The following is a 22,890-nucleotide window of genomic DNA, read 5'->3' as shown; positions in this document are numbered from 1 at the left end:
CCGGCAAGTCCAGCCCTGCTCCCATCCACCACAGACATCCCACCTGGACCCAGGGGGAGACACAGATCTGGGTCTCTCCTTTCTCCCTCCTCCCACATCAACTTTATTTCTTTTTTCAAAATTCCATCGCCGCATCCAACACTTCTCTCAAGGCCATCAACTTCCAGCACACCAAATCATCCGACCCTTCAGCTCCCCGCCACACACACCACCCTGCCCACCAGCCACACAGCCCCAGGGCCAGGACAAAAAGCCACCAGCACCCCCCTGGGCACGGGGTCCCTGCCCCAGCCAGGCAGAGGGGCCCCCCTGTCCCACAGCCCCTTTCTAGCCCTCGCAGCTGCAGGCAGTGCCACTGATGTTAGACACGCACGTGACACTGGCCAACGAGTTACCACCAAATGCTGAAGCTGGGCAAGCCAGTACCGCAAAGATTCAGTTTACACACACGCGTACTGCCCGGGTGCTGCTGTCCCCCCAGATCGGTGCCGTCACTACCCTGACTGCCACGACCAAGCAGCAAGAAGCCTGGGATATCAGTTCCCTTCATTTTCTCTTTCCTGCAAATCCCGCTTGAAAGCCAAGGAACTAAAGCACCGAGATGCCAGGCGATGACAAGCGAGGTGACAATGCCTGCCACCGCTTGGGACAGCTTCCATCAGCCCCAAGTCACGTTTTCCTTTCTGCTTACCAAGGAACTTTCCCCGCGGCTCACATTGAATCAATTCAACAGACCAAACAAGAAAAAAAGAACAATTAACCACCATCTGATGCCTGGAATTAATGCCCTGAATCCCCCCCGCCACCGCCTGCTGCCTCAGCCGGGAGGGAGCTCCGCTTCCCAGGGAGGACCCAGGAGCTGTGGGTCCCAGCCCTGCCAGAGGGAAGCAATGGGGCAGGCTTGGTCTGGGGGGGCTGTGAGATCCACAGGGCTTCCCAGCACCGGGACACAGCCCGGCGCGGCCTCAGGACCCTGCAGGGCTCCGGGCCGGTGCTGCCTGGAAAACCAACCCTGGGAGCAGGAACTATTTATTCGTTACTTGAGCAAGCGCAGACGTTGCTGGGTGAGAGAGACCCTGCAGGACTGGGACCGGCTTTTTAAGCAACTTAAATCTCCTGGCCCTCATCCATCAGGACAGGAGGCTGGAATAATGCTCCAAGGGCTGGGCTTCCAGGGAGACCCGCTCACAGGACCTGTGCTGTGCCCCCAGACGTACGTGGGCAGCTCCGTATGGGTGACCCCTCCTGAGGGGGAAGGCTCAGGAGGGCACAGCATCACCTCCCTCGTCCCTCTGGGCAGCTACAGAGCTGGCTTTGGGCTCCCCTTGCCTGGGACCACCCAGTGATGCCAACGGAGGAGAGGCCACTTCCCTCCCCAGTTCGATGCTGGGTCAGAGGACCCTCCAGGGGCTGCTGAGGAAGGGTCGGGGGGAGGGTCCAACCATAAAGAGAGGGGGAATCACAAAGGGGCTGAGAATAGCCAAGGGACGGAGCGACAGAAGAAACACCAGGGGACCTAAAGCCAGCTCCAAATCCTACCTGGACCAGCAAAGTCACCAGCCTCTCAGCTGAACCAGCACAGGCTGGCTACAGAAACACGGCAGCACAGGTGAAGCCTGGTCACAGGCAAGCCCCAGGAGGGGCCTGATCCTGTCAGTGGCATCTCTTCCCCAGCTCCGGGCAGGGGATGGAGGGGTGTCGGGGATGAAGTTCTCCTTGTGCCTTTCATTTGCTGGGTTTGAGTATAGGGTCCTGGGCCAGTCCCCAGATCCAGCCAGGCTGCCCAGGCTGCGGCGGCCACGCTGCCCTTATAACCGCTTGTCTTTCACAAGTCCGTTCTTCAGGTGCATCCTGCGGAAGAGACACGGCAGGCAGTGAGGCTCGGCCTCCGTGCCGACTCTCCCTGCCTTACTTTCACACATCACTACCCAGGTCAGCCCTCTCGACAAGCTCACAGTTTGTCCCCAGCCAGCCAGACCTGCCCTGTGGGATCCATCCTGCCAGACTTAGTCCTCACCCCACGAAGCGCAGGACCGGCTCAGAGAGAACAGGCTCAAGCAAAGAGCCGGTCCTGCAGGGTGAGCAGGGGAGGATCCACAGGACAGAAAGATGGAGGGACGCACCGCGATGCCCAGGCGTGGATACACAAAGCTCCTGACGCCTGCAGCAATGTTTTACACTCTGCATCAAGGCATCCTGCTCTTCTGCCTTCCAGCCCGGTGCTGAACCCTTTGACAGTGGTGCTGGGAGGTCTGCCAGCATCCCTTACCCCAGCCCGCAGATGCTGCACACGTGTCACCCCCCCACGGCCCACATACCCTTCTTTCAGAGCGTTGGGCAGCTGGAGTCCAGCCTCTTTCTTCTTGGCCATCGTGGTTTTCTTGCTGTCCTCCACGTCGTACTCGCGCACGTCATTCACCTCCTTCATCTGCCCCATCAGCACCTTGGCCACAAACAGGACGATGTACTGGTGGGGGGAGAGACACCGTCAGCCACAAACTCCGAGCCGCAGAGCTGTTCCACCCAAGCTACTCACACCCCACCGGCTAAGAGGGACCTTCCTCCACTGTCTGTAACCCCAAGAAGGGCAGGGCAGGTCCCTCAGGATGGCCAGAGCCCTGGGACGTGGCCGATGACCCGCAGCAGGGGGAGGCAGCACTCCTGCAACCACGCTTCACCGCTTTCCCCCCTCACGGATGATGAAGCCTGATGCCATCCTGCTCTACCCAGGGTCGAGCTCACCGCCCTGAGCCCTCCAAGCCCACCCTTCTCACCCCCTCCCCAAAGCTTCAGGGGATGCCGGAGCATTGACACCTGTATCAAGTTCCAGCCTGCGCCAGCTGCTGTTATCGCTCTCTCCCCATGGATCCCCCGGGGGTGGGTGGGTGAGAGACAGTCTGAATTCCAGCACAGAGGAACCCCCCGGGCACTGACACCATCTCCCTCCTCCCCTCCATGCCACCCCCCCAGTCTTCTGAAGCATCCTGCCTCCCTCCAGCTGCCCCAGGGCAGGCAGGAGCAGGCGCCCTGCAGGAGCAGCCAGGCCCCTACTCACCAGGAACCAGTAGATGTTCATCAGAGTGAGGATGAGGAGCAGAGCATTGAAGAAGAAGTAGAAGGGGATATTGGGGACCGACTGGAGGCTGGAGTAGCAAGTGGCGTAGAGCACCTTGAGGGGGAACCAGTAGAGACGGAACCAGAACCTGCCAGGGCAGAAGGAGCAGCGTGGGAATAATGGTCCACAGGGATCCCAGGGGGAACAGGGTGGGAATAATGGTCTGCAGGGATCTCAGGGGAAGAACGGTGGGATTAACGGTCCGCAGGGATCCCGGGAGGAGCAGGGTGGGAATAACAGCCCGCAGGGATCCTGGGGGGAGCAGGGGGGCATTAACGGCCCACAGGGATCCTGGGGGGAGCAGGGGGGGCATTAACGGCCCACAGGGATCCTGGGGGGAGCAGGGGGGGCATTAACGGCCCACAGGGATCCTGGGGGGAGCAGGGGGGCATTAACGGCCCACAGGGATCCTGGGGGGAGCAGGGTGGGAATAACAGCCCACAGGGATCCTGGGGGGAGCAGGGTGGGAATAACAGCCCACAGGGATCCTGGGGGGAGCAGGGTAGGAATAACAGCCCACAGGGATCCTGGGGGGAGCAGGGTGGGAATAACAGCCCACAGGGATCCTGGGGGGAGCAGGGTGGGAATAACAGCCCACAGGGATCCTGGGGAGGGAGCAGGTTCCCCTCGCACAACCTCCTGCCCCCCGCAGCCCCCCTCACACCCAGCCGTCCCTGCTCTGGGCATCGGGCCTGGGTTCCCGGGTCCAGCTCTGGGCAGGGCTTCATGCAGCTCCCGGGAAAGGAGAATGTGATTTCTGTGGGACGTGGCACCTGAGGCAGCTCTGCACTGCAGGTTGCCTCAGCTGGATGGGCGGCAGGAGGGGAACATAGCTGGAAGGTTTTCCTGCTCCAGCACCTCCCCACTTCATCACCAAACACCTTCACTGCTCTCCTTCCCTCAAACTGGGGGCTCTTGTTGCTATGCCCGCTCTTCCGAGCAGCCCGTGGAGCGGGGGGAAGGAGACCAAGGCACAGATGAGGAGCGACAACCTGTTACCTGTCTCTACTCTTCATCTTTTTTTCTCCTGCCTTGCCCCAAGAGGAACAGCAAGGCTGGAATCTGGGACAGCCCTGCGTCCCATTTCCTTCTTGCAAAAGCGCTTCTGACTGCTAAAACCAAGAGAGCGGGGAAATGGGAACAGCTCCTCCTCCCCCGGGGTCATTTGTCATGCTGCAAAGCGACATTTCGCAGGCACTTCTGTGGTGGCAGACGGCAAAGTGACTACAGAAGGATTCCAAGCTCAGCATGGGGTCAGGCTCTGCGGGAACCTCTTCCTGAGCAGTTTTGGAAAGGGCTGGTTCCCATGCGCACAAAGTCAGAGGTGCTGGGTACCCTGAGGCGCTGGAGGGACCACAAGAGCTGGCAGGGACAGTTGGGAAGACACAAACTCACCAGCTGATGCTGAAGGTGAGGCAGCCGATGTTGGAGATGATGTCGTTGAGGCGATGATAGACACCCCCCCGGTGCTTGAAGTAGACGTTGAGCTTGGTGAATTCCAGCTGCACGTCATTGACGTCGTGCAGGAAGAGCACGAGGATGCCCACGTTGTGGTACCTGCAGGAAAAAGGGGCGCAGGGAGGGAGATGTGTGGGATGCGGGTTGACATCAGCACCCAGCACCCACAGTCCATCACACCGGGAGTGGACTCGCTCCCTGAATAAACCAGACAGCCAGACCTGGCACGGCACAGCGTAGCAACGTGCGTAGTGGTGCAACAGCTCATGAGCACCAGGATTGCTGCGGGAGCACGGAGGCAGGGGAAGCTCCACAGCAACCCAGCCGGAGTCCTCCTGCTGCGTGCCCACCAGATGCACGTGAGCACAGAACAGCTGCAGCTTGTGCCGCGTAGCTGGGCAGCGTCACAGCAGGGACCTCACCTGAAAGCGTAGGAGAAGGCTATGAGGGTCAGCGTGACCACGTGGTGGAGAAGCATGACGACAGAGTCCTTGCGCCACGTGTCCATGTAGGCGGTGGCATAGATGGAGTGCCCGTAGAAGCTACACTGCAACAGGTAGGCGATGGCGATGTCCGTGGGCACATCCATGCCCTTCTTCCAGTCTGGGGTGGGACAAGAGACACCCGGGTGAGCCCAGAGCCTCCATCAGCGGCAGAGACAGGGGCACGAAGAGCAGCGAGCATGAGCACGCAGCCGCCAGAGCTGCCCCAGCGCTCCAGCTCCCTTTCAGGTCATCACAGACCCAAAGGCTGGAAGGGAACCCAGGTATCCTGGCTCCCACACTCTGCCTTGGGCATTAGACCCACTGCCCCCCAGACCTAAAAGGGAAGCCTTGGTTTACTTCTCTCCTGCTTTAACTACTCAGTCCCGCTCCCCTCCTCAGCCGACACATCCCAGCTCCTGCCACCTGCAATAGCCACTAGATGACTCTCTCTGTAACGAAATGAAGGGAGACAGCCTGTTGTGCCTTTCGGTACCCACAGCACCATAGAAAAGGCAATTTAGAGGTTCAGTCTTCTCTTTCACCCCAATTCCCATTCCCTTGGTCAATCCAGGTGCCCTACGACCCTGGACACGCTAAGCCATACCCACTTCTCCCTGGTTCTTTACCATAAAAGACAGATGGTGGGTCGTAGAAGAAGGGGTAGTCGGTGAAGAAAAGCAGGTAGATGCCATATGACCAAGATAACGTGTAGAAAAAGAACTTCCAGGCACTCTCGGGCATCTTGGCAGCATCTTTTGGCTGCAAGTTGCACCACTCCCCGAAAGGCTGCGAGGAGAGAGGAGAAATATCATCAGACAGGGCGAAAAGTCAGGCCCTGGAGAGCCCAGGGCAGCTCACCCGGCCTCCAAGAGATGTGAACGCTGCGTGTGCCACCAGACAGGGAAAAAACAGGCTCACTAACCCCATTTTTCTGGCCTTTACAGCACAAATAAGGAGGTCCAAGAGAGCCTGGAAAAGCAGGAGGCTGGAGATTCTGCCACTCAGCCTTGGCCAGGGTGGGAAGCTGTGAGAGGAGAGCCTCAGAGAAGGCAGGAGCCGACGGCGCGCACCGTGGTCCGGGCACCACTCCATCACCCTCGCTCCAGGAGCGGCTGCCCACAGCCAGCTTTTGCACAACAGAGCCAATAACTCATAAAATAAAACCCGAGTCCTATCTGCACAAGGAAACCCAGAAGGGGAAGCTGTAACGAGACTGCCCTACGTGTATGGATCTTGCAGCACGGCCAACTCCAGAGAAGAGCTTTCCCAGTGAGAAAGCAATGGCTTTGCAGAGTTGTAAACACCCGGCTGGTGCAAGATGCCCCTGCATGTGCAACCAGTGCTGGTGGGGGCAGCTTTTTGCAGGTAATGGAGCACTGGGACCTCTTGCTCTCACCCTCACCCGTGTTCCCAGAGCAGCTTTTCTAGCTGACCAGTGCTGAAATGCTGCTGGTTTCCCCCCTGCTTGTGGTTTGCAGCACCCCTCCCACCTGCCAGGACTCAGAAACAGGTTGTGAAGTCTCCCCAGATCCGGCCAAAGCGAGGGAAGGGAGGACAAGCAGTTCTGCAAATGGCTCGTGCTAATCAGAACGAAACTTTCTCACCCCGATGTCCCCACAGTCCCATGGCTGAGGAGCATCACCCAGCTCTCCCAGCACTCACGCTCTGCAGCTGTGGGAGAGCTGGGCCACCGAGAACTGGGACAACTCGGAAATTGTTGCAAAAGCAAAGCCCCAGCACTGAACAGCAAAACAGCAGCCGACGCTCCCCTTCGCCTCAGCCCACGTGCCGGAGCACGGGCGATGCTGCACCCCGAGCATGTCCAGCCTGGCTGGGGCTCCAGGCACGGATGTTTTCCCTCCGTGGCAGCTGAGCAGCAACAGGCACCGTTTCTGCTTCTCATCACAGCGTGACAGAGCCCTATCAGCCCGGGGAACCTCCTCCCGTCAACTGCAGGGGAGCAGCTGGCACAGGGGAGCGCGTTGCTCCAGGTCCGCAGGGAACCATCGCTGCCCCAAACACGGATAACACCCAAAGGCACCCGGCTGAGAGCTCCCCGGGGAGAGGCCAGATAAGCTGGAGATGAAAACAAAATGCCTGCAGAGTAACCGTACCCTGCCCCAGGTCAGCACTTTTTTCCGGCTCCTCCATGCCCCCAGGCTATATTAAGACCCCAGCTGTCCCCAGGCAGTGGCTGCTCTGGCTTTTAGCCCCTCTCAGCATCAGATTTTCAAAGGACTTCACTCGAAGCATTGTCCCAGCCTCCAAGTGCTTTGTTTGAAGCTCCCAGTTTCCCAGCATTGGGCAGACCTGGATGCACCAGTCCCACACAGCCCTGCCAAAGCGGTCCATATCCCCTCCAACAGCTCCACTCGCCCCTACGCGTCTGGCATGCAGAGCACGGCCGTCCTCATTGAGACCAGGACCGCGCTGCTGCCAAGGCTTCTTCCAAGGTAGGAAAAAGAGGAGGAAGCTCGAAGGGTGAATAAATAATGCAGAGACAAAGTCCTTAAGCCCAGAAAGCATGAATTATTTGTGTCTCCATACAGTGGAGCATAGAAGCAGCTCAGCTATGGGGACAGCTCACCACGCTGCCATGCCAGCGAGTTGCAAAGCCCCCTGCCCCCTCAGCTGGGGCTGGATTTAGGATGCTGAGCTCAGTCCCAAATCCCTGTTGCAGCCTTGCCGCCCATCATCTGCCAAGTCATTTCTCTTCTTCTCTGTGCCTCAGTTCCCTGCCTGCAAAGGGGAAGGAACACCACATGTCCACGCCGGGGAGGCAGAGCTGATGGCAAGGACCATGGCCCATGGGGCAGGCACACGGTGGGAGACACCCCGCATTTTGCAGGTGCTTGGACCCTTGGTGGAGATGGCAGCAGCACAGTGCATCGCTGCTGGGAGCCCGCTGGCACCGCCTGGCGAAGGGTCCACCGCCAGCACGGCAGTGGCTCTCAGTCCGGAGCAAAAGCAAAACCCAAGGAATGGCCACCCCACTGCAGCGTGTGGCAACTAATGCTCAGAGAGGGTTTAGCCCTCACTGCGCATATGGCTAATGACAAGCCCTGGCCAGAGCCCTCCTCCTGCCTTATACAGCCACGGGGCATCCCCGGCTGTACCCCGAGCTCTACAGAGATGGTAGCTGGCTCCGGAGCAGACACAAGGAGGGAACCAGCAGCACCCAGCAGGCTGGGGGGACAAGTTCATGCCCGTGGGGAGGCCCCACCGAAACCTGGCTGGCTTGCACAGGGAAGCACGAGCCAAGGAGGTGCACGGAGCAGCCCACGCAGGAGGTGTGTGAACCCTCTCCCTGGGGGTGGGAGGTGTGCGAGGTGGGGGATGTCCCCCTGTTACCCGGCTGCCGTTCCCACGGCAACAGCACAGAGATGCCTGTTGCTAAGGGTGACGGATGCTGCGGCGGGAACAGCGGATCTGGCTCCGGCTGAAAGAGCCCAAGGCTCTTGGCAAGTGATGTAATGGGGCTTTGCTTAAAGGGCAACCAGCTCTTCCTCCCTCCTCCTCCTCCCCATTACCCCCACGCAAACCTTCAGAGGCACCTTCTGATTCGTTTGCAAAATTAACCAGCCAGGGGGACGTGACTGTTTCCCCACAGCCCGGCCCCACACCGCGGGAGGGGGGGAAGGAGCGGAGCAGCGGGTGAGAGCGCGCTGCGAGAGCGGTTTGGAGCTGGAAAGAGAAACCGAATGGAAACTGTCGCTGCCCACAGCTCTGCTGAAGTGTCAAAAAAATACTCGTAGCAAAAAGCAAACACATGCTCTCTCCCTTTTTGCAGCCTCCGGCACTAGAGGAAAGCTGCCAGCCCCCTTAAATCTACAACCAGCTAAAGCAGCAGGACACCAGTCCTCCCAGCAGCCTGGCAGGCTTGCAGCGATGGGCTATGAACCGCGGCTTGTTACAGAGGAATCGCAGCCCCCAGACCGCCCCTGTCGCCGCTGCCACCTCCCCAGGCTGGGGACCAGAGCCTGGCCAGATCCCAGCCGTGCCCGTCTGGTCCTGGGCACAACGCGTTCCCCAGAGAACACAAAGGACTGGCTGGCACGACGCAGCCCCGGCCCAGGGAACTGGCAGCTTTACATCAGCTTTTACTCCATGGGGATGAGAACAACGAGCAAGCAGAGCTCCGAGGCCAAACCTGCCATGGCAAACAGCTCCTGCCCCTTCCACCACAGCAGCACAGCTCCCCGCGGCACGGTGCTGTCCCCCCACAGCCGCGATGGTGCCTTTCCATCCCGAGGAACTAAATCCCCTCCGGACCCAGCCTGGACACCGCTCCCACCCCCTGCCACTGCAGGGATGAGGTGCAGAGCCTGCAGAAAGACCCATCACTGGTCTCTAAACCCAAAGAAATGGGTCTCCTGGAGCCTGTGGACCCGAGGGCAGCAGCCATCACCCCGCTACAAAAGGGGACTGAAGGGAGTGTGGCATGGAGAGCTCCAGCTCTCACTGCTCCATCCCTACACCAGGGAGCAAACTGCTCAGTGCCTCAGTTTCTCTGCCCACCCAGCAGCTAAGACACTGGGAAGCTGCGTTAGGCTCTGGACAAGACTTCCCAGATAAATAGGTAGAAAAAAAGCATTGTGACAACAGCAACAAACCAAGAGACGTTATTTCCTCCTCTGTAAGCGGTAGAACGTGCCCCTAAGAGCAGAAGACAACACTCTTTGAAGACAAGACGCATCTGCCCGCAAGGTGCTGTGGGGGCTGAGTAACTCCGGGTGCCCAATGCTGACGCAGCGGCACAGGGCGAGCAGCCCCCGCGCGCAGCAGTGGCAGCTTCATTCCCAAGAAAAGACCCATTGTTGTGGCTTTCTCCCCTCCCGCTTCCAGGGTTTGTGCTTGGAGCAGCAGGACGAGCCAAGGAAACGCCGGCGCAGCAGAGCCTTCTCCCACCCCTGGGCTGGGTCGGGGTCCTTGGCTCCCGGCAGAGGTTGCGTTGGGTGGCCAGTTTTCGGGACAGCGGTAATTCCTGCCTCCAAGTCGCACGCCCGGCACCGGGGCTTGGAAAAATGAGTCTTGTAGGGTGAAGAAAAGTTGCGTAAATCACTGACAGGGATAAGAGAGACCCTCACTTTCCAGCTTCCACGGCTTCCTCGGGGCTACACTTCACACACCTAGAAGCCATGCTTTCCAGAGCATATTTTTCAATTTACACAACGCTTCTCCTTGCAGACGACACTGCAATGCCCTACAAATTTTGACAGCAAGCTGACTAGCAGCTGGGCCAAAACCAGGAAACATTCACCCAGTGCAGAGAAAAGGCAGGCGGCTCTTAGGGACGGGGGCGATGCCCAACAAACATCACCAGCTTCAGAAGCAGCTTTTACACGAAATGAATTTTTCTCACTCATGGATTTACACTTCGCTGACTTTGGGGACTTTAACTCCCAGCAGCAAAGGTGGCTCAGGGTAGTTTGGCGCCTGCCTCGCCTTGCCGCAGTTATGGGGGCTCACCTCCGTGCGTGAATCCAGGGGGGCTCTTAGACCTGTTCGGGCTCAGCGCATCGCTTGAGACCTGCTGGTGAAAGGAGCCAGCTAGGGCAGGCTCGCCGAGCTCCAGGCGCTGCCCCAGCCTCTTCCCAGCGGCACTTGGCCTCGGCAGCGCTGGGCTCAGCTGCCCTCCAGGGTGTTTAACGAACGCAGAGATGCTCAGGTTGCTGCTTTTTAATCAAACTCCTCAGAGCCTGGCTGCAGCCGCACTCCACACAGGGGACACAGCAAGGACAGTGGCTTCCAGAGCCCAGCAGAGCCCAGATGCTGGTCACAGCAGGGGGACAGGGGACACAGGCTGAGCGAGGGGCTTCCAGGGGTGGGAACACTCACCTGGAACCAGCTTGGTCCCCATTTCTGAAGGTGGTCAGCAGCTCCAGCGAGCTTGTACCATCACACGTGCCCTGAGTATCATTCATGTTTGTGCACTCAGACGTCAATGGACAAGGAGCAAAGACTCTCAGGCCAGACCCCAGAGGGAAGGATCCGTCCCTCAGCCCTTACAGGGATGCCCATGCCCCCAGTATAGCTGACTGTGGGGTCTCTCCCTACCGGGTAACCCACACCTGCTCAGGTTAAAACCGAGCATAACTCGTAACTGGGATCTTTCCTACACCAAAACAGCTCCTTTCTGTGTTTGCACCAAGTGAGGATTTTGTGAAGAAGAGGCAATGGGCCAAAAATTAATCTTTGTTCTAAGGATGATGGGAAACCTGCGTCTAATGCACAGGGACCAACCCAACTGCTGCAACAAGCGAAGGTCCATGGTACCAAATCCCAACCAGACCTCTCTCATCACAGGCACAACCTTCCCCACTCCTGCAACCCAACCACAAGACCCTTTGTGACACAGATGGCACGGGGTAAATGCTGCTGTGGCCCTAGAAGGGAGCAAGGAGCCCACCACCTCTCCTCTGGATCCCGCTGATGAAAACAGGCCGTGCAGGCTTCGCGGGAAGAGGCGTACAGCTTTAATGCGCTCGTTTCTCGGAGGAGCAGCCATGGCCAGAGCTAAGTAAGGTGCACTTGACCCTCCGAGCCTTGTGGTAAGTCACTTCTTCCTCAGATGCAGAGGATCACAATCCAAGAGGCAAGATTTATTATTTATAAATAACGTGCAAGAAGGCAGCACTCTCCAGGCACCGAGTGGATTCATTTTTGTATCCGTGTTTCAGTTCTTGCAGGGAACATGAAGAGATTCCAAACGAGGAAGGTGGCTCGAGTTTGCACCGGGAAGCCAAGTCCCGAGCACGGGACCCTGGAGGTCTTTTTTCTCCCCGACTTTCTTCTTGAACAACCCCGACTCCACCGCTGCCTGTACAGGGGCCACGCAATACAAACCCATTTGCTAAATGCTGCCGGAGGTTTTAGAGGAAAGCCACAGCCTCCATCTTTTCCCATAGCAACTCCAGCAGAACAAACAGAGAAAAACTTCAGATCCTTTTAAAATACACAGAGTAGTCTCTCCCTGCCACTACCCTTCCACCTATTAGCCGGGAGAAGACCAATGCTATCACCATTTCACCCGGCACCTCTCTCATCACTATAACACATGCAGATGTAGCCACAAGAACCAGCTCTGATCACCCACCCCCCCCTTCTGCAATTACAAGCGTGACCCATTTCTCCGAGGGAATGGTATCTTTGCGTTCGTACAAGCCACTGAGCATCCTGCTTTTCTTCACGCTCTGACCACCGCTCTCCCCGTGACGCTGAGCCTTATGCACGGGGCAACTGCAGCATGAAGGAAACAAGAGGGCGTTTGTCACGACAGACCCAGGGTCACCTCCAACCTCGCTCAGCCCAGCGGCAGCACCGCACGCTGCCCATCGGTAGCCACAGGCAGCCAGGGTACAGGTAACAAGGAGAAATTCGGTCCCCCCAGACGGCCAGTGTGCCACCTCGCCAATGTGCCACTCCAGCAGCTTCAAATGACCCCAGGGGACTGAGCCTGGAACCTTGCACAAGGTCAGGATCCACCCTGTGTTACCGGATAAGCAAAGGCAGCTCCGCACAGAAGGAAGAGGCAGTTTGAAGGCAGGTCGGCAGCAGACAGGGCAGAGGGGACAGCTGTCGCTCCCCAGAGCCTAATTCTGGGATGCAAAGCAGCTGTCTTTCAGAGATGCTGAAATCAGAGATCCCTGAAATGGGATGCAACGCATCCGTGAAGCAGCCTCTAAAGGAAGCCATTCACCCAGGGAATAAGGCCTGTCCTGCGTAGCTGCAAAGAGCCACACGTGCTCTTGTAGCTACTCAAAGCCTCTCACCTACTCATGGGGAGGTGAGCAAGGGGTCGTCTCCGAGAGCCAAGGGCTCTCCCCTGACCCAAAACACTCCATCTCCCTTACTTCTGCCTTCCAAGTCCTGTGGAGGCCAGGGTAAGCGCGGAGCGAAGCGCACAGCATCTCTAGGAAAGCAGCGTGGAAGAAACCGCCTCATGAGGCAGGGACGGAGCCATCGGGAGGAGAGGGGAGCTCAGTTCCGTTACCGACGCTTTCCACAGGGAGAAATTAAACAGAGCTGCTCTCCGCTCCTGGGTACCCCCCTGCTCGCCCTGCCCCTGCCAGCACACCGCGGGAACAGGGAGGGGACGATGGGCAGAGACCCCTCGGAGGCTGCGAGGTTGGGGGTTCGCCTCCCTGCGCTCCCAGGAAGGTCAGCGCAGCGCTGCAGCACCGCAGCCACCCCCACGCCATCCCTCCCCACCGCCGCACCGGGGAGGGAAGCGGGGAAGGCCATTTTCCCTGCAAGCCACGGGTGACACACAGGAATGTGGTCCTTTCCGTCCCGTTCCCCCCCCCCCCCAAGGAATCCTCATGGAAATACCACCCCGCGGGGATGCGGCTGCGGGGGGAGCGCTCCCGGTGGAGCGGGATGCTCGTTCCTCTAGGATGCTGCCCAGGGGGGTCGGGCAGCCCTCCTTGCACACCCCCCCAGCCCGCGGGGAAGGGGCTCTCCAGGACGATGCAGCCCAAGGCGGGGGAGACGGGCATCCCTCCTGCAACATCCCCACCCCCCGGAGAAGGGGCTCTCCGGGACGAGCCTGCGAGGATGCAGCCCGGGGGGGGACGCGCATCCGCTCCTGCGACCCCCCCGCCGCCCGGGGGAAGGGGCTCTCCCAGGCGACGCAGCCCCGGCTGCCGCCCCCCGCCGCCCCCCGCGCCCCCGGCCGCACTGACCCGAAAGAGGCGGCGGGCGGCGGCGCGGCGCAGCGCGGTCCAGGCCAGCGCGCCCAGGGCGCAGAGCAGCACCTCGGGCCAGCCCAGCCGCGCGTTCTCCAGCCAGGTCCGCCGCGCCAGCTCCCAGCCGCAGTCCCCGCAGCGCCGCGCCGCCGCCGCCAGGCTGCCGTAGCCCCGCCGCAGCAGCTGCCCGTAGCCGGGCATGGGCTCGGGAGGCGGCATGGCGCTGCCACCGGCTCCGCTCCGCGCCGCTCAGCGCCGCCCGCCCATGGCCCGCCGCGCCGCGCAGCCGCCGCGCAGCCTCCCGCCTCCCCCCGCCGCTACCGGCGCCCCCAGAGCCGCCCCCCGCGGAGGAGGGGCAGCGTGCCTTGGGGGAGGGGGAGCGGCGCCTCATTAGGTGCCCGCTAATCAGCACTTAATCGGCACGCAGCGGAGCGCCGGCTCATTAGGTGCCCGGCCATCAGCACACTTACTGAATTCAGTCATATGTATATTATTTATACCGTATTTATAGGATATAAAGACATATATGATTCTTATTCGATATATATAATATTATATATCATTTTTATCAAACAACAATCATATACCCTAGAAATACGATATAAATAATATAAATTATTATTATTCATCTTATATATTATACATATAATTTATATCAAACAACAATCATATACATCATTTATAACCTAGAAATACGATATAAATAATATATGATTATTATGACATATATAATATATATAATTTATAGCAAATAACAATCATATGCATTATTTATATCCTATAAATAGGATATAAATTATGATTATTCGATATGTTATATATTACTATATGTCAAATAATCATATATATTGCTTATATTTATAGGATATACATAATCATATTTATATAAAAATTATGTGTGTTGTATCATTATAGAACAAATAATATTATTTATAATATTTATGATAGAAATATTATTCTTCTATATATTATATGATTTAATCATTATACATCGAATAATAATCATACATCATATAAATGTGATATAAATAATAGATATGGTTAATATTTGATCTATATAATATATGTTATATATACTGTTATATACAAGCTTCTTACGCAAAAGGCAATGCCACTGCTCTCCCGAGCCGTGACAACAGGCTGCAGTCTCTCCGTAGCACAAGCCGGACACAACTACCAACACTCTGGGATCAGGAGATGACGACGGACGATACAACCACAGCAAACTGCTCTGCCTGACCACGGTGCACCTTTGGGTGGCCCTGGGGGTGCAAGTGGCCCGCAGCGCTTTGGCAACGCTGCGGTTCCTGCAGTTCTCCATCTGAAAATGCCCAACATAAACATTCACCCCTAAGTGTTCAAAGTGAAACGCTGCTCCACATCTTTTTTTCCGTACCTCCCAGCAAGAGCCTCAAAGCAGCAGAAGATTCATCCCTTCCTCACAAAGTCTTTCAGGGTGGAAGCACCTGGTGACCTTCCACTACCACTACAGCTCAACTTCGGCACCTGTTGCAGCTTAGAAGGCTCTGGAATAACAAGATGCACCTGAACAAATACAAACACACGCTCCCAAAAGGTCACCCCTGATGAAATTTTTACTGAATGCCTCCTCCAGAAGGCAGGCAGCACGCGCTCTCGCTAGCTGCTGATTCATAGAACACAAACCTTGTTCTGCATATGTTTAAAATTAAAAGTGATAGACCTACAGTCACGCAGACAATTAAACATTTGGGTCATTTGGAGAAGTGTGAGTTTAAGATGGACATCGCCCTAAAACTCCAACACTGAAATTGTCTCATGGTGAGGCACAACAGGAACCTCAGAGCGGAGGCGCTGCAGCAGCGCAGCCGGGGTTGGGATTCAAGCACGGAGGGTCCAGTTGTGTCCTAACGCACCAGGACAATCAGCTAAATCGCAGCTGTGGGTTCCCTACTGCTGGAGATGGAGAATTATCAGCACCATCATCACAGGCACTCATGAAACTGGAACTGGAACCAGCTCAACAGGGAAACAAAAAGGCAAACCACGAGTTTTATCTCATTTCTAGTCACTCCTCTGACCGCAGCCATTCTGTCTTCAGGTTCTCTGGAACCTCTCTAATTGCTCGGGGGCAGCAATGGGAAAACACAAACTCTTCCCCTCAGATCCGAACAACATGTTCCCCTATTCTCACACTGACAGCGCTGGCTCCCGCTATGCCACTTGCTTTTATTGTTTACATTTTTAAGTCAATTTATCATGGCCCATCAAGTGAGTAATGGCTGCCCTGAGCACACAAGCCCCTTTCACGTCTCCCTCAGACAGCTCCACAAAGGAAACATTCATTCCAAACCGGACCATGAATAACCCCTCATTGAAAATAGCTGCTCGCTAAACAAGCCAAGGAGAGAGACAATGAGCCCTTTCAGAGCGATCACGGCTGAGGTGGGCACAAAGGAAATGCCAGTTGGACACATTTACAGCGTAGTATAAACCCCTCTTCCCCCCCTCCCCAAAACCCAAATGACAATTCAAAAGATAATTCCAATATTAGAAGAGGTCCCAGCCCAGGGCTCCGCTCCGACAGCTGCTCTTTGCATCTGATACAACACGATCGTTCGACACACAGTCTGTGACACTAGAGTCCAAGGCTACAGAAAAGCATCATCTCATAGCATTTGATCACGTTCCGTCCACAACACATGAGGTTCAACCACCACCAGGCTTTCAGAAGCCACCAGTGACGAGTGCACTGCCACACGTACTGCAGGATGTACTTTCCTGCCTCCAGGACACGAGCTACTGCACTTTACCAATTTAAGATTAAGGTTGAGCCTATTACAACCGGATTATTTTTATTTTGGGGAAGCTTTCCCTCTCACCAGCAGTAACCCTTACAGCTGCGTGTGCTACTTCCAGAGGATGCTGAAGTTAAAGGAGAAGCCATTGCTCCGGCTGGAAGAAGATCCGTAACTCAGGGTTCATCCATGTACTGAATGCAGATGCTTAAAATTAACCTTCACACCCTTCCCACATCTGTACCCTCGGGACAGCTGAGCGGGCTCAGTTCCACAGTGGGATTACTCCAATTCCAGAAATTAAGGGGCACACAGCTCCAGAAAAGGCTTTATTAGGAATGTTTAAGGTACAGTGTTGTGTATTGATTCGCACTGTATTTTAAACAGAGTTCAGGACCCAGGCGAGCTGGAACACGGGCTTTTCAGCTCCCAAACTCAAGTAGCCACGTGTTATATACAGGTTTAGCTCTGGCTTGCTGGACTGCCAGACCCTGCCTCAGCCAGACTGACTCCCAGAAGGCATTTTTCCATGTTACCAGGGAAGCTTTGCACATCAACCCCCATTCCCAAGGTACCACAGAGCAGGTCCGCAGCCTCGTTCCCCTCTCCTCACGCGCTGGGGGCATACTGCATGGCTAGCCGGTCAAAGTCATTCTCCTTCAAATCAGGAACAAAAACAAAATGAACAAATCTTGAACTTTTCTGGTAATTGAATAAAACCTGCGTTAGCTGAAGAGAACACCACTAGCACAGCTCACAAAGGAAAAAAAGGAATTCTAAGCAGCAAGATTGCCTGTATCAGTTCTCAATCTTTTGCAATTTGTTCCATTTTCCCTTTGCTACTACCTTTCTTTCCCCCTCCCTCAGTTCTCCCTTTCAGAAGGACATTTCCTCTATTTACGCATCACGTCTGATGGTAACAAACTTCTGACGGATTCAGAACCCGTATCTCAGTGCTATCCTTTCAAGATGTTACCAGGTGCTGGTGCATGACCCCTTTGTTTACTACCTGGCTCTCGTTTCCCAACATCTCCCACAAGGGGCAGGAAATTTGCTGGTAAGTGATGTAAGGGAGAAAGAATGCGGACCCGCCCCCTCAGAACTGCAATCGTGTAGGGGTAAAGAATCCGCTCCCCCCATCAGACACGGGTATGAAGCATGATAAATTCAAGTGTATATTAGAAAGCAATTAGTACCTTTGCCTGATACTCCTTTATGAATGGGTGATTTTTATGCGCATCCTTCAGCTGTGACAAATAGCGATTCGTAACCTGATGAGATGAGATAGATAACTTTAAATATTGAGATTAATTATTGAGAAGCCAAGAGTTTAAAACACCACACTTCAATGTGTGTGTTTACAGTGAGTAAAGACCTGATTTTCTCAGTGTCCTGAATGGTAGAAGCCCCAGTTAAAACCAGCAAGGCTTGTCCATACCCTCCACATAAAAAATAGACCTTAAATAGCAGGTTCAAGAAATGACTCGGTGAGAACTGAACACAGAACTCAAGAGATTCCTTTTTCCGCCCAGGCCTTCCTCTCGAGTATATATCCTTGTCTTCACCTGTATCTACAGAAATTCTTTATTGAATATTGAAGAAATGAGCTCCCCGCACCCCAGAACTATTCTGTTGTGTTAATGCCGATCCTGATGGGAACACTTAAAACTGCAAAACCCAAGCAAAGCTGCCACCTGCACCAGGAACACACAACCTGTCCTCAGCCGAAGAAAGGGTCAATTGTTGCCGCTTGCTGAGCACAACGACACAAGCCTCACCTCTGGTGGTTTGCCCAAGTGCTGCGACAGGACAACAAAGTTGATCAGCGTCTCAGGGTGGCCACTGTCCTGAAAACAAGAACAATCACCTGATGTAGCTGACCTACCTCTACCGTGACTGAAGTGTAACAACCAGGACAGTGCTGCCCACACCCACAGCTCACTCTACTGGAAAAGGCCAACTAGGAGAAAAGGCAGGCGCTAACAGTGACCACCCCCAGCGATACGTATCAAATTACTGGTATTTTCAGGAAGTTTATCAGTGAAAGTCTTTGCTGTTTTACTCTATAACAGCCCCCCCCCCCCCCTCGAGAGCAAATCTGCCTGGCAAAACCAGAAAGCACCTTGTCCAAGGCCTCCTGAAGCACTCCCTCTGCATCGTCCCACTTGCCCATAGCCATGTAGCAGGCTGCTTGTCCGTTAAGTAGGAGGAGGGTGGAGGAGCATTTGTCTGCCATCTCTTGGAAGATGTAATAGGCATCCTGCAACTTCTCGCCACCCTGCAAAGGGAGAAGGCAAACACCCACAGTTTCATTATGCATCGCTAAGAGGCCTGTACATTCTTGCCGTGGTTGCAGGACTAAGCACAAAGTTCATTTCCAGGTTATAAAGCACAGGTATGAAACGTGTAAGAACAAATGCTGACAGCTGTCGGCATTCATGTGATCTCCTGTACCATGCCAGATCACCGTCAGCCCACAGATGAAAGAAATTCAAAAATATTAAGAACCACTTAAATGATCAAAAGGTTCAAGCTTCCATTCAAAAAGAAATAAACACTTCAAAAGAACCACTTCAGATACCCGATGTAATAAAGGATTACAAAATGAGATTTTTATAATTAAATGCAGGTATGGACACCTGGCTTTTCAAAAAGTTCCAGGTTCTACATGCAGTGGCTTCCACCAATTAGAGATGGGATCCCTCGTGCGAACTCAGCTCTTAATGAAGATCTAGCCACACACTATTGTACGAGAGATTTCATAAGAAAGCCAAATGAATGCTAAAAAAGAATTCTTAACAGTGTAACAGGTTATTGGCAAGCATAACCCTGGACTTCACTGAATTTTAGGAGACTACTTATTTTCAATCACCTGATTACCTGGACTGCCACACAGTGTATGTTTCTGACTTGCAAACATGCTTGTGAATGTTTGCAAAAGACTGAAAGTCTGGTCTAAGCAGAGAATTACGTTTTTTTCTTGGAGTTTAATTGCAAGCTCTGGATGCCAGTAACACTGCAGCCTTCCATTTTGTATTGTAAGGTTTTGTGAATTATTTAAGTGGGGTTTAGCTCTTCCCTGTGTGAGCTGAAGGCTAAGGAGCACAGGTGAAAGACTGACAATCCAAAGAATCAAATAGTTTGTGAAGCCAGCTACCAATATTTTCTGTGTTCTTGAAGGAAGGAAAAAAAAACCCCACCCCAAACCCAACAAAAACCATGGATACTTTTCTGGAAGTGTGATGGGAGAAAAGCAATCAAGCAACAAGATACGGAGTGGTGTTTCTCAGATGTTGCCGCCTAGGGATCCCCATTTAAGATACTCACTACGGCCAGGTTCACCCAGGCAGTTGCCAGCTGAGTCAGAGTCGCATCCTCATCTTGCTCCTGCATTTTCTTAAGTTCCTTGCTGCAGAAACAAAAGCAGGAGTCGCACAACAAAGACAAGGCAACTTCTTTAAGAGAGACACAAAAGGTTGTAGTTTCTTCCCTCAGCTCTTTCATCACTATAGCACAACAGCCACAGCAAGCTGGCAACACGGCCCAAACACCTCCTAATACTTTACTGAAATGATCTGTCAAAGACCTCCCTCGTTTACTTCCCTATGGGAAGTTAAAGAAATTCACATGGCATCTCAAGCGTGGCCAGGGTGGGAAGGGGCCTCTGGAGCCCCCCAGCCCAGCACCTGCTCCAGGGCTGGATGTCTCCAGAGGAGACCCCACAGCCTGGCTGAGCCCTGTCCCAGCACTCTGCCACCCTCATGGCAAAGACATTTTTCCTCATATTCAGATGGAACTTCCCATGTTGCAGTTTGTGCCCGTTGCCCCTTGTCCTGTCGCTGGGCACCGCTGGGAAGAGCCTGGCTCCGTCCTCTCGACATCGCCCTTAAGGTGTTTGCATGCATTGATACGATCCCCTCTCAGCCTTCCCTCCTCCAGGACGAGCAGCCCCAGCTCCCTCAGCCCTTCCTCATCAGAGAGATGCTCCAGCCCCTCATCATCTTCATCGCCCTTCGCTGGCCCGTCTCCACCAGTCCCCTGTCTCTCTCGAACTGGGGAGCCCAGCGCTGGACACAGTAAATCACATCCTATCAAAGTTCAGATTAAACCTAGAGGTCCGTCTCTTCCTTTAGCTGTACCCAGCTACTGCCACTTGAATTAAAACATTTTGCAGCACACCCACACCTACACACAAGTTGTTCTGTCCACTGCAGGTGTTGAAATGCATCGCCCAGGGAGGCTGGGGGATGAAAATTCCTTTATCAAGACCCACCCCAGAAAAACACCATCAAGAAGCAAAGCGACACAAACCTACCGAGCCAGATCGAGCCTGTCAAGCTTCAGAAGAATCTGTATCATCATGGCCATGCTGCAAGGAACGAGAGCAAAGTGATTTTCACAACTGCAGGCTTTACTGCTCCCTGCGCTTTGCCTGGGAGCCTGCTCCTTAGCAGAGAGAGTGGCCAGTGCCCAGGGACCCACCTCCCTGCTGCAGGGAACCACTAGTGCAGGCCCCAGCAGGGGGAAACTTGCTCCCAGCTCCCAAGCGCTCCCTCGCTGCACTGAGGGACATTAATGCTCACCTCAGCGATTCTGAACACACGTGAATCAATAAAGCAGGATCTTAGGTTTCACAAGGGAGCAACAGACTTGGCATCGTAGGACAGGCACCAAATCATTTACTCCAAGGTAGCAAACCTCAAAGTAGTTTCTCAATGGTTTTTAAAGGGTTTTAGACATAAGCCAGACCTCAGGCGTTTCTAGGGCACCTCTCCCCAGACGAGAGAGGCTTTGCTAGCACACACCTCCGCCATGTCAGGCTGAGTGACACTTACCATTCCAAGCTCTCCCCTTGATGCAGAGTACGCAGAGCCGCGTCAGGATTTTTGTCATGGAAATAGATGGAAGCAGCCATCAGCAAGAAAGTAGTATTGGCTATATCGACGTTTTTTGCCATTTTCTTGTCCAAATCAGCAACAATTGCATCCCTGTGAAGAGCAAGGGTGAGTATTTGGGAGTGTTTCATTACCACGCAAGACAAAAAGATCCTTCCTCCCCATCAGTTCTGCCTTTTTGAGATTCGCTGCAAACCCACAAAAAACCACAATAAAGACCACAATTCTACAAGAAACTTTCCGCATGGAGACATATTTCCTGTAGGCCAGGGCTTGAGTTTGAACTTATTATCAGACTTACCTTTGGTTCTCACTTGAAAGATATTCTGCAAACATCTTCACTGCCTGGAGCTCAGGACTAGCATTGGCTTTAATTTCATCCAGGACAACACCATATTTTCTCTGTAAGACAGTGAAGAAAACCCTGTGACTTAATTTTTCAGGACACAAGAAATACACGCTTACTTCCTAAAACCACAGTGAGAACAACACCATCAGGAACAGTAAATTTCTACTTTATGTCTCACATTGTACTCTATAAAATGCGACCAGACTGCATAACCCCAAAGAGGCCTATTTACCCATGTGCCATTTTAAAGACAATAAAGCACCTCTCAAAGGGGTCTCACTGGGTCACCCTGACCCTACATACAGAGAGTTGCGATCACAATCGCAGCACGGTCAGGGAACGCATTACGTTCCAGTGCTGAAGGGGGAATTATTACCAAACTGTATAACGCTGTACTCACAGGACTCCCGTTCACGACCCCCTCGACACCAGCCCTGCAGTCAGATTGTGCTGCTGCAGACGCAGCACTCACCTGGGCGATGTAGGCGCGAAATAAGAACACATCCCTCTCCACTTCCTTCTCCGGAGTGGACGGCTGAAGGGATGACAGAAAATAAGACTCACCCGCAGGGATCCGTACAGCCAGAACCCAACCCCGCAGCAACACCTGAGGCTCCTGCAGTGAAACGATCCCCGCCCCCACCCTCTCAGGGCCCACGGGAGCTTCCCCCCCACTCCCGCGTCCCCCTGCTGGAGCGGGGCGGTGGGGGGCCCCCCAGACAGTCCGGGACGTGGCGGCCAGGATCGAAGGGCACTCGGGGAGCCCCAAGCTCAGGCCTTGAGACGCCGGGGCGGCGAGGCCCAGGGAGAGGCCCGGGGAGAGGCCGCCTACCCCCGAACCGCTCCTACCTTGACCCGCTGCGCCTCATTGATGGCGGCCTGATAGGCCCCGATGTAGAAGCTATTCTTCACGTCGAAGAGCTCGTCGGCATCGCCGCCCTGACCAGCAGAACCCGCCCCCGCCCCGGACGCCATTTCCCCGCCCCAGACACGTCTCCGGAATCAGCTGAATCGCGGCGGCTGCTGGGAGCCGCCGTCTCCATGGCGACCTCCCGCGCCAGCCAATAGACACACAAGGAGCTAGAGACGTCAGCAGAGCGCCGGAAGCTGCGTGCCGCGCAAGG

The 22,890-nt window shown here is 54.8% G+C and overlaps 2 protein-coding genes across 4 annotated transcripts; both read right to left on the bottom strand.

Annotated features, from left to right (window-relative positions):
- Positions 1–1,714: 1,714 nt before the first annotated feature.
- CERS1 (ceramide synthase 1) lies at positions 1,715–16,700 on the bottom strand. 3 transcript variants are annotated; one of them, XM_080384233.1, is made up of 7 exons: positions 14,844–16,700; positions 5,685–5,844; positions 4,996–5,176; positions 4,511–4,672; positions 3,056–3,203; positions 2,319–2,467; positions 1,715–1,851 (listed from the first exon to the last, which is right to left on the bottom strand). In XM_080384233.1, the coding sequence occupies exons 2-7, from the start codon at positions 5,797–5,799 to the stop codon at positions 1,809–1,811; spliced, it is 798 nt and encodes a 265-aa protein (XP_080240359.1). In that variant the 5' UTR covers positions 5,800–5,844; positions 14,844–16,700; the 3' UTR covers positions 1,715–1,808. The 3 variants fall into 3 exon arrangements, with proteins under 3 accessions (XP_080240359.1, XP_080240358.1, XP_080240357.1); XM_080384232.1 differs by lacking the exon at positions 14,844–16,700 and adding an exon at positions 13,815–14,598; XM_080384231.1 differs by lacking the exon at positions 14,844–16,700 and adding an exon at positions 13,743–14,472.
- Positions 16,701–16,838: 138 nt separating this feature from the next.
- On the bottom strand, positions 16,839–22,779 carry COPE (COPI coat complex subunit epsilon). The gene is made up of 10 exons (XM_080384234.1): positions 22,616–22,779; positions 22,239–22,301; positions 21,719–21,819; positions 21,358–21,510; positions 20,838–20,891; positions 19,850–19,931; positions 18,645–18,800; positions 18,301–18,369; positions 17,719–17,793; positions 16,839–17,179 (listed from the first exon to the last, which is right to left on the bottom strand). The coding sequence occupies exons 1-10, from the start codon at positions 22,739–22,741 to the stop codon at positions 17,132–17,134; spliced, it is 927 nt and encodes a 308-aa protein (XP_080240360.1). The 5' UTR covers positions 22,742–22,779; the 3' UTR covers positions 16,839–17,131.
- Positions 22,780–22,890: the final 111 nt, after the last annotated feature.

This window comes from Falco punctatus (genome assembly GCF_963210335.1).
Source record: "Falco punctatus genome assembly, chromosome: 4".
In the NCBI taxonomy this organism is placed as follows: domain Eukaryota; kingdom Metazoa; phylum Chordata; class Aves; order Falconiformes; family Falconidae; genus Falco; species Falco punctatus.
This window is presented reverse-complemented; position numbering and strand designations above follow the sequence as displayed.